Below are 13,304 nucleotides of genomic sequence, written 5' to 3' on the forward strand. Positions count from 1 at the left end.
CCTACTTATTTTTAAAAACTAATTATGTATTTAAATTATTAAACTATAAAAGCCAAAAAAGACAAAATGCTTTTAGACATTTGATAATAAGCATAGAACTATTATTTCTGAGAAATGAGAAAGAAATGGGGCTGAGACTAGAGTCAGCTTTTAGGCTGTAACAATAGAGAAAACTCAAACCAAACAAAAGCCCAGCAAACAGCTGAGCTGAGAGACAAATGGTTCTTGTTTGGAAAATCTGAAGAAGCTAAAATTTAAGGGCACAAACACATTATGCTTAGAATGGGAATTTTACAGTGAGAATTCTAGAGAAATGCAAGAGAATGCTTGAGGCTTTAGTTGAATTTAGTTGTTCACGGGGAAGAAATGAAACTGGGGTGGGAGAAAGTGAATCACTGAAGACATCTAGGATGAAACACTCTTAGATCCCACAAAAAACCTTAGAGTATTTAATAGTTCTGATTATAAGATGGGAGAAATTTAACACTGAATTGTGTTATCAGAAGGGTCAGACTGAGGCTTACTTGCCCCAGATTTAAAGATTTTGACATCTTCCTTATGAAAACATAAAAACAAGATTTATAAGGGTCCAAATGGTCAGTGAATAAACCATATTGGCTACATTCCAACACTATTTAAAGGAATACAACAAAATATACAATACATTTTATCTAAAGTATCCAAAAAATACTGGGAATGAGAACTATAGCTGGAGGGCTTATAATATGATTCATACCTTGCTAGAAAACTATAGTAATAAATATAGTATAATATTCAGATGATTATATAAAAAATAGAAAAGTCCAAAAATCATGAACCTGAGACCAGCTACTCTAACAAAGGAACCAAGCTAATCCAATAAGAAGTAAGTCTTTTCAACAAATGATGTTGGAAAAAATTGGACAGCCATAACAAAGGAAATTTAATTACCTCACAGCAGGTAAAATAACTATATAAAATGTAGAATGTGGACCTAAATTTAAGAGCTAAAATTATAAAACTTTACAAAGAAACACAGGAAAGGAATTTATAGATTTAGGCCAGCAGATTTTTCCAAGGGAAAAAAAATTATAAGAAACAGGATCTAGAAAAGAAATGATACAAAAAAATTTGTTCATACTTATTAAAATTAGATGAAAATGGTAGGTAGAAAGCAAGTCATGTTCTTGGTTTATGTGTATGCATGTGAGCATTAAAGTACATGTATTTAGTATATACAAAACGAATAAATAATTTTACTAATATAAAATCTTCTCAGAAGAAAAGGAAGCTAAAGATTTGTAACAACTTCTTAAAAGAACTGGCAAATAGTTGATTAAATAAGCAACACAATTCCCACCATTGTTTGGCATTAAAAAATTGAAAAATAATGGGAATACACAACCAAGTAAATAATTAAAATTATAATAGAATTGTCAGTGTTGGCAGATATGTGGAGTATTCTTAAGAGAAATTAGAATTTGTGGTTTATGAATATACTGTTGTCTCCCACACTTTGTTCATAGCAAAGTTACAAGTGGATGTCCCAAACTGCCTATCAATATAAACAGATAAAGTTACGGTAGAATATACAACATATTATTATTAAACAACTAAATAGAGCAAACTTCTGATGTATGTAAAATGATGAATAAACTACAAAAGCATAACATGAAAGTGAAATTCTCTCACTTCAAGCCAAGAAAAACAAAACATAGAATAATTTCATATTTTCATAAAGAAGAGGAAATCAGTAAACTACACTATTAGAAAGCAAGGCAGTAGAACCAGGAGGTGTGAAGGAGAGCTGATTTCCAAGTGGCTCAAGAGATGGTTAATTTACTGCAATCGTTGGGAAAGGCTCATCTCTCTTTAAATAACTGAGTTTCAATTTCACACACACACAAAAAAAGTTTGAAAAGAAACAAGAAACAACCAAACAAGCCCCAAGTTTGGTTGCTGCCTGAGGTTGCTCCTTTTCCTGTGATTCCTATGGGAATGAGTGTGTGCCCTCTTCTACTCTGTGCAGAGCAGAGCCTAGAAGTCATCCTTAATTCTTCCTGTTACCCCCACCTAAGGGGGTTCAGAGAAGCTTAAGGGGTCTACACTGAAGCCCAAACCGCAATCTCACCGAAGCTGGAGCTTCCTGCCCGCAGCATTTTTCATGAATATCTCTACAGCAGTCTTACCTGCTGAGTCTCACCTGCTGATGTTAATCAAGATTCTGGTTCTAACATTTTCTGTGGTCTCTCGACAGGGGGAAGGTGAGACTTCTAGGCTAAAGGTGATTAATTTGACTCTCCAGATCCCTATTTAATCACCTCTTGAGAAACTAAAACCAAGTTAATTTGGCACAATTTTAACAGGATTTTGGCAAATTAATGGTTTAGTCCCTTTTGTTTTACAGATGTATTTTATTATGTCTAAGAATGAAATAGTTGTTTGGGGTTTTATTATAGTTTTACTTGCCATCTCCCTTCTATTTTTATAGGTATCATGAATTTAACTAATAAATGTCTCTGCCAACAGTAAAATGGAAAATAATGACCAGTGGTTTTAAGACACTCTTCAGTACTTCCATGTTGCTTTGCGAGGTGATGCTGGGTTGGAATACAAAGCTACAGACCTCAGCTGAATGAAAACTCTGGAAGAAAATGATCAGATGCCAATAGCGGTCCACTCACCTTACAGCCCGTCATGATGCTGTGGCCCCAGGTGTTGGGAACACACTCAGAACATTTTTCTCCAATGGTATTAGGAGGGCAAATGCATTGACCAGTCTTTGGGTCACAATTGTTGCCCAGATGGGCACAGTCACAAGCTTCACATGGAAAAGAGAGAAAGTAAACACGAGTCAGAGAAAGGTAAAATTTGATGTAAAATGTCAAATTCTTAATGTATTGATTTGCTTCTTTCCATTTTTAATATTACGTTTAAGGATCCTTGTGTGTAGGGGGAATGTGTGTACCCTGTTAGTTATACCTCAGCACAGTATGCTTCACAAAAGGGTTGCATCAACAAATGTTGCATTTAGTTTAGTGATTTCAAATTTCTAGCACCTTAAGTTTTTCTATCAAATATAAAGAAGGAAAGAAGCACGCTTATCAAATTCCCTCCCATCTGTTTATATTTTACCTAGATACCGTAAAGCCTAATGTTTTCATTCATGTGTTTATTTTAATGATTGATTTTTAAAAGCTGCTTGGCCTTTAATTAAAACAAAGAGGATCTTCAGTCTCTGGGGGAGTAGATACTTGCCCATTGAGGCTCAGGGAGCTTGGAGGTTTTATAGGGTAGAAAAGGGAGTTCTTGGGTGGGAGATTCCATCTAAGGTTTGTTTCCTTGCAGTCTCAAAGCTGTAAATCCCCCAGGAACTCGGTTTGTTGGCCTTCTTGTCAGATGCTATCAGCATGTCAACTTTGCTGTTCAGTTCCTTGGCTCCCCTGAGGCTTTTAGGTCAACAGCCCTTTATTCTATAGCCTAAGGGAATAAAGGGGGGAAGAGAGGATACCTCCAACTGACTGCTTCCTGTTGAGGATGGGTAGAGCCAGGTTTTGGGTTTTGTCCTAGAGTCTAACAGGGATTAGGTCAGTTGACTTCATGTATTTATTTCAAGCTTACTCACATTTTTTTCTTTGCTATAAAAAATTATTTTTCCCCTCTTATAATGTCTTATTTTTAACAAAACCAACAAAACTAATATCGTAAATCCAGTGCATCATATACAACTATATTTACATAGTTGTAAATAACACAATATCTTTCAGTTTAATATATATTTAAAACTAATTCTATTATAAAACTTTTAAAGTAGAATTACTTCTAAATTTTTCTTATTACCTGATTTAGTACTTTAATTCCAAAGTTTTTCCTCCTCACTGTAAATGAATTATAAAATTATGAGTTTCCTACTTATTATGTATTCTCTAAGATTGTAAGAATTAGGTTTGGGAGGGCCTTTAGTGCCATCCGTAAGAAGTGATGCATACCACTTATTATGTAGAATTGATCCAACTGGTTAGAGTACAGCGCAGCACTTAATTTAAAGGGAATTATTGCAAAAAAAGAAATACTGGATACTTTTGAATTCAAATTGAAGATCAATGTTGAGAAAGCTTTTAATTGGTTAGCTGATGGTCAAAATCATTTTAACCGAGTCTATTTAGGTATTGGATTAAGTTAAATTTTAAAGGGTCATAATTAACATTACTCAAAGTGTTTCATACCAGCTGTGGATGTGTAAGTGCTAAAAAAATGCCAGTGGTTGCTGTCTTTGTTATTTTTATTGTTTTTGGTAATGCTAAGCTGATAATTTACTTATATATGATATTTATTAAGTAGAAAGACAACATTATGTTTAAACTTATGTGCTAAGAAACATACTGGAACAGCCTCAGTCGTTATTTGAAAATAGAAACTGTGTAGAACTTCAGTGTAAGCAATGACAGGTAGATCTCAGTAATGAATTCGCTTTTTCCACCAAAGCACAATGTTTACTACAATTAAAACCGTTAATAAAGATAATGACAAGAAACACATGATACTGATAGTCAGCCATTACTGTAATCTTAACTCAGTGAATTCCTACGAATCCTCTTGACATAGACACTTTTGATATGCTAAGGGAAAAGTGAATTTTGCAGCGAGAAAGCATGGTCAAATTACATCACCACGACCATAAAATTAGATACTGACTGAGCCATTGGATACAGAAAGGCTATTTGGTGTGAGGAATACTCAGTTTGTAAAGACTCTCGTGGGTTTGGAATCACCATGGCTCTCAACTCTAGGCATGTTAACGAGGGAGTTTCTAGTGGGGCTTAAGGAAGGAGGGAAGAGTAACTCTGAATGGGGCTGCGTCATTCCACACCCTGGGATCCCACACCAAGTACAAAGAGAAGCAGAGGCAGCAAGTTGAACACCACCATTCATTTCTCTTCTCCTAACACATTGTGGCCAGGTACCTAACACTCCTGTCACCATTCCCACCCCTCCAGGATAGAATATATCCTCAAGCAGTTACAGTGCAAACCAGTGTTCATGGATTTTTCCACATAGAGTAAACATTAGGAAGATAGATAGTTTCTCTCGCTTTCTCACTGTCTCTGTCTGCCTCCTATCTGTCTGTCTGTCATCTCTCCTGATTCTAGATTCAGTATTATGATTACATTGGATTCAGTAGTTAAATATGTAACACTGGATTTTACTTTTGCCAATTGAAATCTAGGATAAGTTATATATAAACCATACCACAAGTTCCCATTAGAGACATGAAAAAAACTAACATAGCCAATCTTACCAAGTCTGTTTTTTGTTCCTCTCTATTCTGTTTCTCTGGCTTACAAGGCAACTAAGTTTGCATTTTGGCATGTTATCACCACTTTATAAACATTATCATTATTATCAATAACTCTTTTTTAGTAGATATTCTTTGAGTAGCTAGTAGGCCCTGTGCAGGATAGATTTTGCCAACTAGACACAAACTAAGACTATTCAGCAAGAGAGAACCTCAACTAAGAAAAAACCCACAATACACTAGTTTGTGTACAAGCCTCTGAGGAAATTTTCCTGATTGGCCATCAATGTGGGTGGGCCCATATTGATACGGATATTGGCACTCCTTGTCCTTACTTGTATAAGAAAGCAGGCTGTGCAAGCCATAAAGAGCAAACCACTAGGAAATACTTCTCCAATGGCTTCTGCCTCCTGGTTCCTGTCTTGAGCTCCTGCCTTAACCTCTCTTGGTGATTGAGTGTGATCTAGGGATTTTAAGATGAAATAAACCCTTTTCTCTACCAGTTGATTTTGGGGACAGCATTGTATCAAAGCAATAGAAACCCCAACTTAGATAACTTGGCATTAATTCACATCATGTTAAAACCACAAAGGAGGATAATGCAGCCAGTCCTGATAAGACCTGATAAACTAGGGTCACATGGAAGGGGAGGAGGACCTCCCCTATCAGTGGACTTGGAGAGGGGCATGGAGGAGATGAGGGAGAGAGGATGGTGTTGGAAGGGAATGAAGGAGAGGGCTACAGCTGGGATACAAGGTGAATAAACTGTAATTAATATAAAAATAAAAATTTAATTAAATAAAAAATATTAATAAGAATTACACTTAAAGATCACAATATTTTAAGCGTATTCTTGATAATTCCTAGTGTTCGTAGATATTAGCCTAGAGACCACACCCAGTTCTTAGAAGATCTCTATCACATATCAAATGACTCGCAACTACTTTCTCTCAGATAAAAGCCATATGCCTAAAATTCAGGAGATGGTCTGAAAGGTACTGGTACTTCAAATACATCAAACTATCATTTTGATTCTCACATGAATTGCCAATGATAGCATTTTGAAACCTTGCCATGCTGCTAAGAATACAGCATTGAGGTAACAGCTGTCAGTCAGTGAACTTAGAAAACAGAGGTGCCATTGGTTTTTGTGGTTGTTTGAATAGCATCAATTCTAAATTAGTGATACGTATATAAAGCAAAGCTAATTTCAATCTTTACTTTCACTCTTAGTGTGCTAAATGACTGTGTGTATATGTGTGTGTGTTCGCTTCATGATTTGTTCGAAAGCTCTGGCTGGGCATAAGAAAATTTTCTCTCAGAGAATTGTGTTAGAAAAACCAACCTGCATTTCCCTAGGAACTAACCATCAAGATCCAACTTGTTCTTCTCCCAAAGATAGCAAGGATTCTGAGGCAACTTTGATACAAGTATCGCTTTTGTACCAGAAACAAACAAAACACTTCTTGTGTCCATTTTGTGGTAGGAGAAGTTGAGATGTCTTGGTTTGAAAGAGAATCTAAGCTAAGATGATACTGGCACCAAAAACCATGAACGTTTGAATTTCCCACTGTAGAAGTCATGGGAATGGAGGGCTCAGGCAACTGGGCACAGCTGGATCAGAATCTGTTGCTGGCTGTTCAATCCCTGCACTAATAGTTGCACGCGGGGAAGTGTTTTCAACAGCACTGGGAGCTGTTTGTTAATTATTTAAAATAACACATTTATTACTTTGAGTATTCTGCATTGCCTATTTGTTTTCAACACGTATTTCCTGCAACAGAGGAACCTGTTGGAAGTTACAGGACGGGAGTCTCATTGACAGACCTGTGCATCCTCCTTCTTGGAAGTTGAAGTAGCCGTGAGCACAGCGGTCACATTTCTTCCCCGCTACTCCAGGCTGGCACCAGCACTGTCCACTCTCTTCACAGTCAAACGATTTAGACCCGAAAGAGTTGCAGTTGCACGGAATACAGCCCCTTCCCAATTGCAGGCCGAAGGTTTCAGGCTGCCACGGAACAGAAAAGAAAAGCAGTGAATCTCAGCAAGTCACTTAACTCACCCTGAACGATACACAGGATCTAGAGAGCAGTAGATAGTGAGGAACCCGCAGGTCACAATGGCGGCACTGCCAACTGTCTGTTACTCAGTGGAGTTTCCGACTTGACAAAGCGAAAAGTATAGTTACTTAGAAATGTCAGTAAAACTAATTATCAAAATAGGCTTTTTTTTTTTAAATCTTACAGTCTCACCAATTTTCCTATAATCTTCTTCTGATAGCCATGTGGAATAGATTATGTATTACCTTCTAAATTCTGGTTCTAATTTAAAATTTTACCCACTTTACTGCTAACATACTAAATTGATTACTTCCAGAGTTTGTGAACTACCTGCGCTTATTTAAAATGTTTTCAATATTCAGCATTCTAGTCGTCGAAATGAGTTCATGAGGAAAAATCAGTGCACTGTCTTAGAAAGCTAAAGCCATGTTTTTGAAGTTGTAGATCCGTATCTGTCTGTTCCACATCATCTTCCCACCCAGGCTTATATGACTAGCTTTGAAGACATTCTTGAAACACATGTTACCAGGCCCAGGGTAACTATGATTTAAAAGACTGCTGGATTCAGAAATCACCACTACTACTAGAAAAACGGAAAGCATATATCCTACTTAAAATATACTTTTCTTTTATCATTATAAAGTATGTCACATTATTGTGTCATTTTAATCTGGAAAATTACTCTCAGTAATTAGTTCTTTGTCAAAATAATTTGTATTTTGGAAAATCAGACTTCATAATTACTTCTTGGTAAAAATTAATTTTTCCATTTATTGGGAATCACCCAAAGAGAAATGAATAAGTATCATTATGGTTTTAATATTATTGTTAGCAGTATTAGAAATAAATTTGAGAAATTAAAATTACACTGAGGCTTAGAATTAATATGACTAGCAAAGAATAGTTATATTGTTTAAAATGTACAAAGACTTGATTGAATGTGATAATCATGTTAATTTTTACTTCTGGCTTTATTTTAAGTTCTAGTTATAATTCAAACTTCATCATATTAAAGTAGAAAGTATGTAGCAGTAAAAGTACTTCATACTTTTGAAATTGAATTCACCTATTTATAGTAAAAGTAAAACAGATTTTATTCATAAAAATAATTTCAATGTAAAATTCTTAACCTTAGAGAAATTTTAGGATATCAGAACAATAACGATGAATAACAAGCATGCTCATTACAAAATTGTTTATCATAGCATGTAATTGTGATGACACTCAAATCCTCACTGTTAGAGAGGCACTGAATAAATTAAATTACAGTAAATTAACATTATAAAAAGAGAGGCAATTAAGGAAAATCTATTTGAAGCACTTTTAATGATGGAAATACATTTGTGGTTCCACAAAAAAGTAAAAATTCTAAAAAGGAGCATACACATTATCGAGACTGTGTTATTCCAATTACGTAATGTACAGCGACAAAGACAGATAGACACACACACAGACACAGACAAGACATACACAAACACACACACACAGATACCACACAAACACACACACAGAGATACAAACAGACATACATACACAGAGACACACAGACACAGACAAGACACACACAGATACACACAGACAAGATACACACAAACACAGAGAGACAGACATACACAAAGACACAGACAAGACACACACAGATACAGACAGATATACACACACAGACACATACACAAAGACACAGACAAGACACACACAGATACAGACAGATATACACACACAGACACATACACAAAGACACAGACAAGAGACACACAGACTGACACACACACACACACACACACACACACTAAACACACACAAAGAAACACATAGATTCCAAAAAAGACTTAATGATGGTGTATTTCAGGCTTTTTTTTCAGCAAAGCAGAAATTTAATATTTATGCACTATCGTTATTGAGTATATGATGTATGTTTCTGTGACTGAGCATGTATGTGCGTGAATGTGGGAGAATAAGAACACCTTTCATGGGGATCAGGCTTAGGGTATCAGGCTTGTATAACAGGCTTGCATATGTTTTTTCCACTGAGCCATCTCACTGGCCCGTTACATTTAATCCTTAAAAAATCTAAATTGTAAGTGTTAGACTTTCTGCTGGCTATTGAATTATAAATTTCTTCATATACTAAGCTCGATTACAAAGAGAGGACTTTACAATTATCTTTGGTTGTTCTATGGTCCGAATCTAACAAATATGCACATTTATTTGTATAGATATATATTTATGTATATATGCATATATGTATAGATATGCACATCTCTTTAATGGACAAATCAAACAAGTAAGAAATGGCCTTCCAAATCAGAGTTTTCATTAAAAAATTCCAAGGCTGATTATAAAAGAAAATATACAAAACCAAATGCTGCTACCATCCTTTTCTCATATTTATACAGTGTAGTTTTAGAGGCTGATGACACCCAAGTAAAGCTACCAAACTTCACTAATAAAAATTTAATAAATTTGATCCTCAAAAATCTATTCCAAAAACCAAAGGAAACCTCTCCCAGACGTAAGTCTAAGGGACCAGCATCCCTAGTTAGTAAGTGATATCACGTGAAAACACGAACACAGGCAAGAGCTTCCCTCCGGTACCTGCTGGAGCTCTGGTGGCTTCTTGCCAGTAACTCTCACTTGGGGTGGGAAGAAAACCTAGTGGTTGCCTGTTGCTTCCTGTGTGCCAAGCACTGCTCTCCAGCCCCAACAAGTCTGGATCCCCAGGACAACCCTCTCAGATAGCTGCAGCTGCCATCACTTCTCTACAAAGCGATGCCACAGAGGCACAAGAAAGGGAAAGCTGAAGCCACTGCTTGGTCAACCGTGCAGGCAGTATCCCAGATGAGGCAGCCGGCACTTGGTTTTTAAGTATGTGTGTTTGTGTGTCTGTGTGTGTGTATATATATTTGTGTATGTGCGTGTATGTACGTGTTGTATGTGTGTATACAGATGAGTACATGAAAATAGATGCTGGGGATTCCAGAGGAAGGTGTCGGATACTCTTGAACTATGGTTATAGGTAGTTGGCTGTAAATGGGAGAAAAAAAAATCTTGTGAAAGTGAAAAGTTTGTTTCACTTTGTGTCTGCTGTGTATTTAAAGAGTGAAACTGTGATTCTTCTGTTTGGTGCGCACATGAGCAAAGTCACCAGTGGAAATGAGCAAAATCCTAGTGAAAATGTCAGGCTTATGTCACTTGAATGCTCTTCGTTCTCCAAAAAAGGCACCTTTGATAACTCGGCTTCCCTTCAACTAAATCTTTTTTGGTTTGTGCATAGACATGCTTTCAGAAATATTTTCCTTTATGTGTGTAAGTGTTTTGGCAGCATGTACATGTGTGCATTGTTGTCTGTCATCTGCAGAGGCTGGAAGAGGGTGTTGGATCCTCTGGAAATGGACTTACAGACTGTGAGCTCGGTGCTCGCACTCATATCTGGGTTCTCTGGAAGAGCAGTCAATGCTCTTAGCTGCTGAGCCACCTCTCCAACCGCCACCGCCATGCTTAATGGAAACTTACACACTTGAATGCAATTTTAAAAGCATTAAAAAAAACCACCAAAATTTAAAAGACAAGGCTTTAGTCAGGCATTATCTAATTTCTGCATTTGCGGTTTGCACACTTAGCAATCAAAATTATGTGGTCAAAGGTCTCCAGGCCTTGTCAGCCTCAGCCCAGGAACACAGCATGCCCACACAGCCATGCAGTGCCTACCGGCTCAGGGGCCTGGTAGGCTCCCCGAGGGCACCCGCTGGAGCCGCTGGAACCCCACCTCCGAGGAGACGCCAGCACTGGCTGTGCTCTGGATGACTGCTCCTCCAGCCGGTGCATCTGCCTGCTGAGGTTGCACTGTTTCCCTACAAAGCCTGATTTACAGATACATCTTCCCGTCCTGTCACACTGTGGTGACACAGAGCCCAGGGGACTGCAGTCACACAGCTCACAGAATCGCTTCGCTGGGTCCCACCACGTACCGAGCTTTGAAACCCAACAGAAGGGAAAACAAGGAAACAAAGCAGAATGAGCACGTGGGTTGATTCAAGAATAGTGGCAAGGGTATTGTGAAACTTTCTACTAAAGGTCAGTCTGAAGTCTGAAACTTACTTGCTTGTTGTGAATAATAAAATGAATCTACGTGACAGGAGCCAAGATTGACAGGCTCAACATGTTAAGCAGGGCAGGACAGTTACTGCAGGAAGATACTGAGAACAACATTACCTTTGACGAGATATCTCATTGTAGGCAACTGATATGCCTAAAACTACGTTGAAAATCTTCAGTAAGTAGAATGTTTGTTCACTGAAACTAACTTTTAAAGGACAGAACTTGAAGGCACACGTGTAGGCGTCTGGGGGTGGCAGTGTTCCCTAACAACAAAAGGAATCCCACATTTTAACCTTTCCCCAGGGTAAATTGTTTTACTCCTCACCGACCAGAATTCAGTGTGTTTTTTGTTGAGGAAATACTAAATTATACAAATTTGGTGGTAGGAACACGGGTCAATTGCAAAGTACAGTAAGTTTTGTTCTGTTTGAGAAAATTCTTCCCCGAGCTCAGGTATTTCACCTTCGGAAGTAAATACTCCTGATCTGGTAGCTCAATACGTGTATGGAATCCATCCTTGAAAGGAGGTGAGGGTGGTCCTTACCTTACACTCATCACAGCGCTTCCCCTGAACATTGGCTTTGCATTCACACTGTCCCGTTCTAGTGTGACATATCTCTGAGGAGGAGCCATTGGTGTTACAGCGGCAGGCTGCGAAGACAAGATACACACACAGTGAAAACACGGTGCTACAGATTGCAAATGCAGATCAAGCAGCCCTTATCTGACATGCCTGTGTCCACACGCATCTCAGCTTTGAGGCACATACTGAGCTATGGAATATTTGCATAGACATTTCTGATGGAACATCCCTAATCTAAAATCCAAGGTTTGAAGTGCTGCAAATCGGAACGGGAGTTGATAGACAATTGTAGCCCCTGGGAACACCAACGCTTGGGTTCACTATTTGGATGCATTCTGGTGTGCTGGATGCCCTTTCAGGCATTTCTATTATTTATTCCTGCAACATCTCTACATAGTGTAGACACTGCACACACACTTGCTTCCCACATCACTCCACTAAAATACTAATACAACTGTCATTATAATCTTTAGAAGGAAGACAAGGCAGTACAAAGAAACAATAACATATACAATGCCATGTGCGCAGTAATTGTCAGGGCAGGTGCCAGAATCTGCTTGAGCCATGGAGGTCCCATTTCAATGCTATTCTACCTCTTCCTAGACATACTGGGGTAACATCTAATTGTCATAATCTCATTTTATATATATGTAATATATAATATATTGTATATAATATAATATAATATAATATAATATAATATAATATAACATAATATAATATATAATTGGCATTTATATATATAAATGGCATGCCTCTGGAAGGCTGAAGCAATTTTAAGGAATTATCAATATCAATAGTCCTTTTGACATAGCATTAAGATCATTTTTAATAAAAGATTCTTCAATGTGATGTCTATATCCTATATGCCAGTTTTTGTACTAAGCTCCACTAATAAGAATGAGTCTAAGTGAATATATATTGTTTGATGTTATGAAAGCATGTAAGAGAACAGAAACATTACTTCAAGGCTATTAGGAATGTAACACTACCATTGGTAAAAATCACTTTTATTTTACAATTTTTATTCTGTCCCCAAAGGTAAGAAACATACTTGCTTTGGGTACTCTTTTATCACTTTTGCATTAGAAAAGTTATATAAAGTTATGCTAAAACATACACTGACTGAATAAGACTTAAAATCTGTTTTAGTTTTCAGATACAAATAGTAATTAATGGCTTACCCTGAATTTGACAAGTATATTTTTAGTGGTATACATGATTGTACTGATACCAGAATAAGACTGTGATGGTGAGATGACATGGAATTTATTCATACATGGCTTTA

The 13,304-nt window shown here is 37.2% G+C and overlaps 1 protein-coding gene across 1 annotated transcript in view; it reads right to left on the bottom strand.

The window, feature by feature from the left end:
- Positions 1-13,304, bottom strand: part of Lama2 (laminin subunit alpha 2) — a 591,463-nt gene that overhangs the window by 205,533 nt on the left and 372,626 nt on the right. Inside the window, exons 20-22 of the mRNA XM_060373445.1 lie at positions 11,978-12,084; positions 7,103-7,283; positions 2,664-2,800 (exon numbers count right to left, since the gene is read on the bottom strand). Coding sequence (XP_060229428.1) covers positions 2,664-2,800; positions 7,103-7,283; positions 11,978-12,084 — 425 coding nt within the window. The remainder of the gene's footprint in view (positions 1-2,663; positions 2,801-7,102; positions 7,284-11,977; positions 12,085-13,304) is intronic.

The sequence above is a fragment of the Meriones unguiculatus genome, chromosome 20 (genome assembly GCF_030254825.1).
Source record: "Meriones unguiculatus strain TT.TT164.6M chromosome 20, Bangor_MerUng_6.1, whole genome shotgun sequence".
NCBI lineage: Eukaryota > Metazoa > Chordata > Mammalia > Rodentia > Muridae > Meriones > Meriones unguiculatus.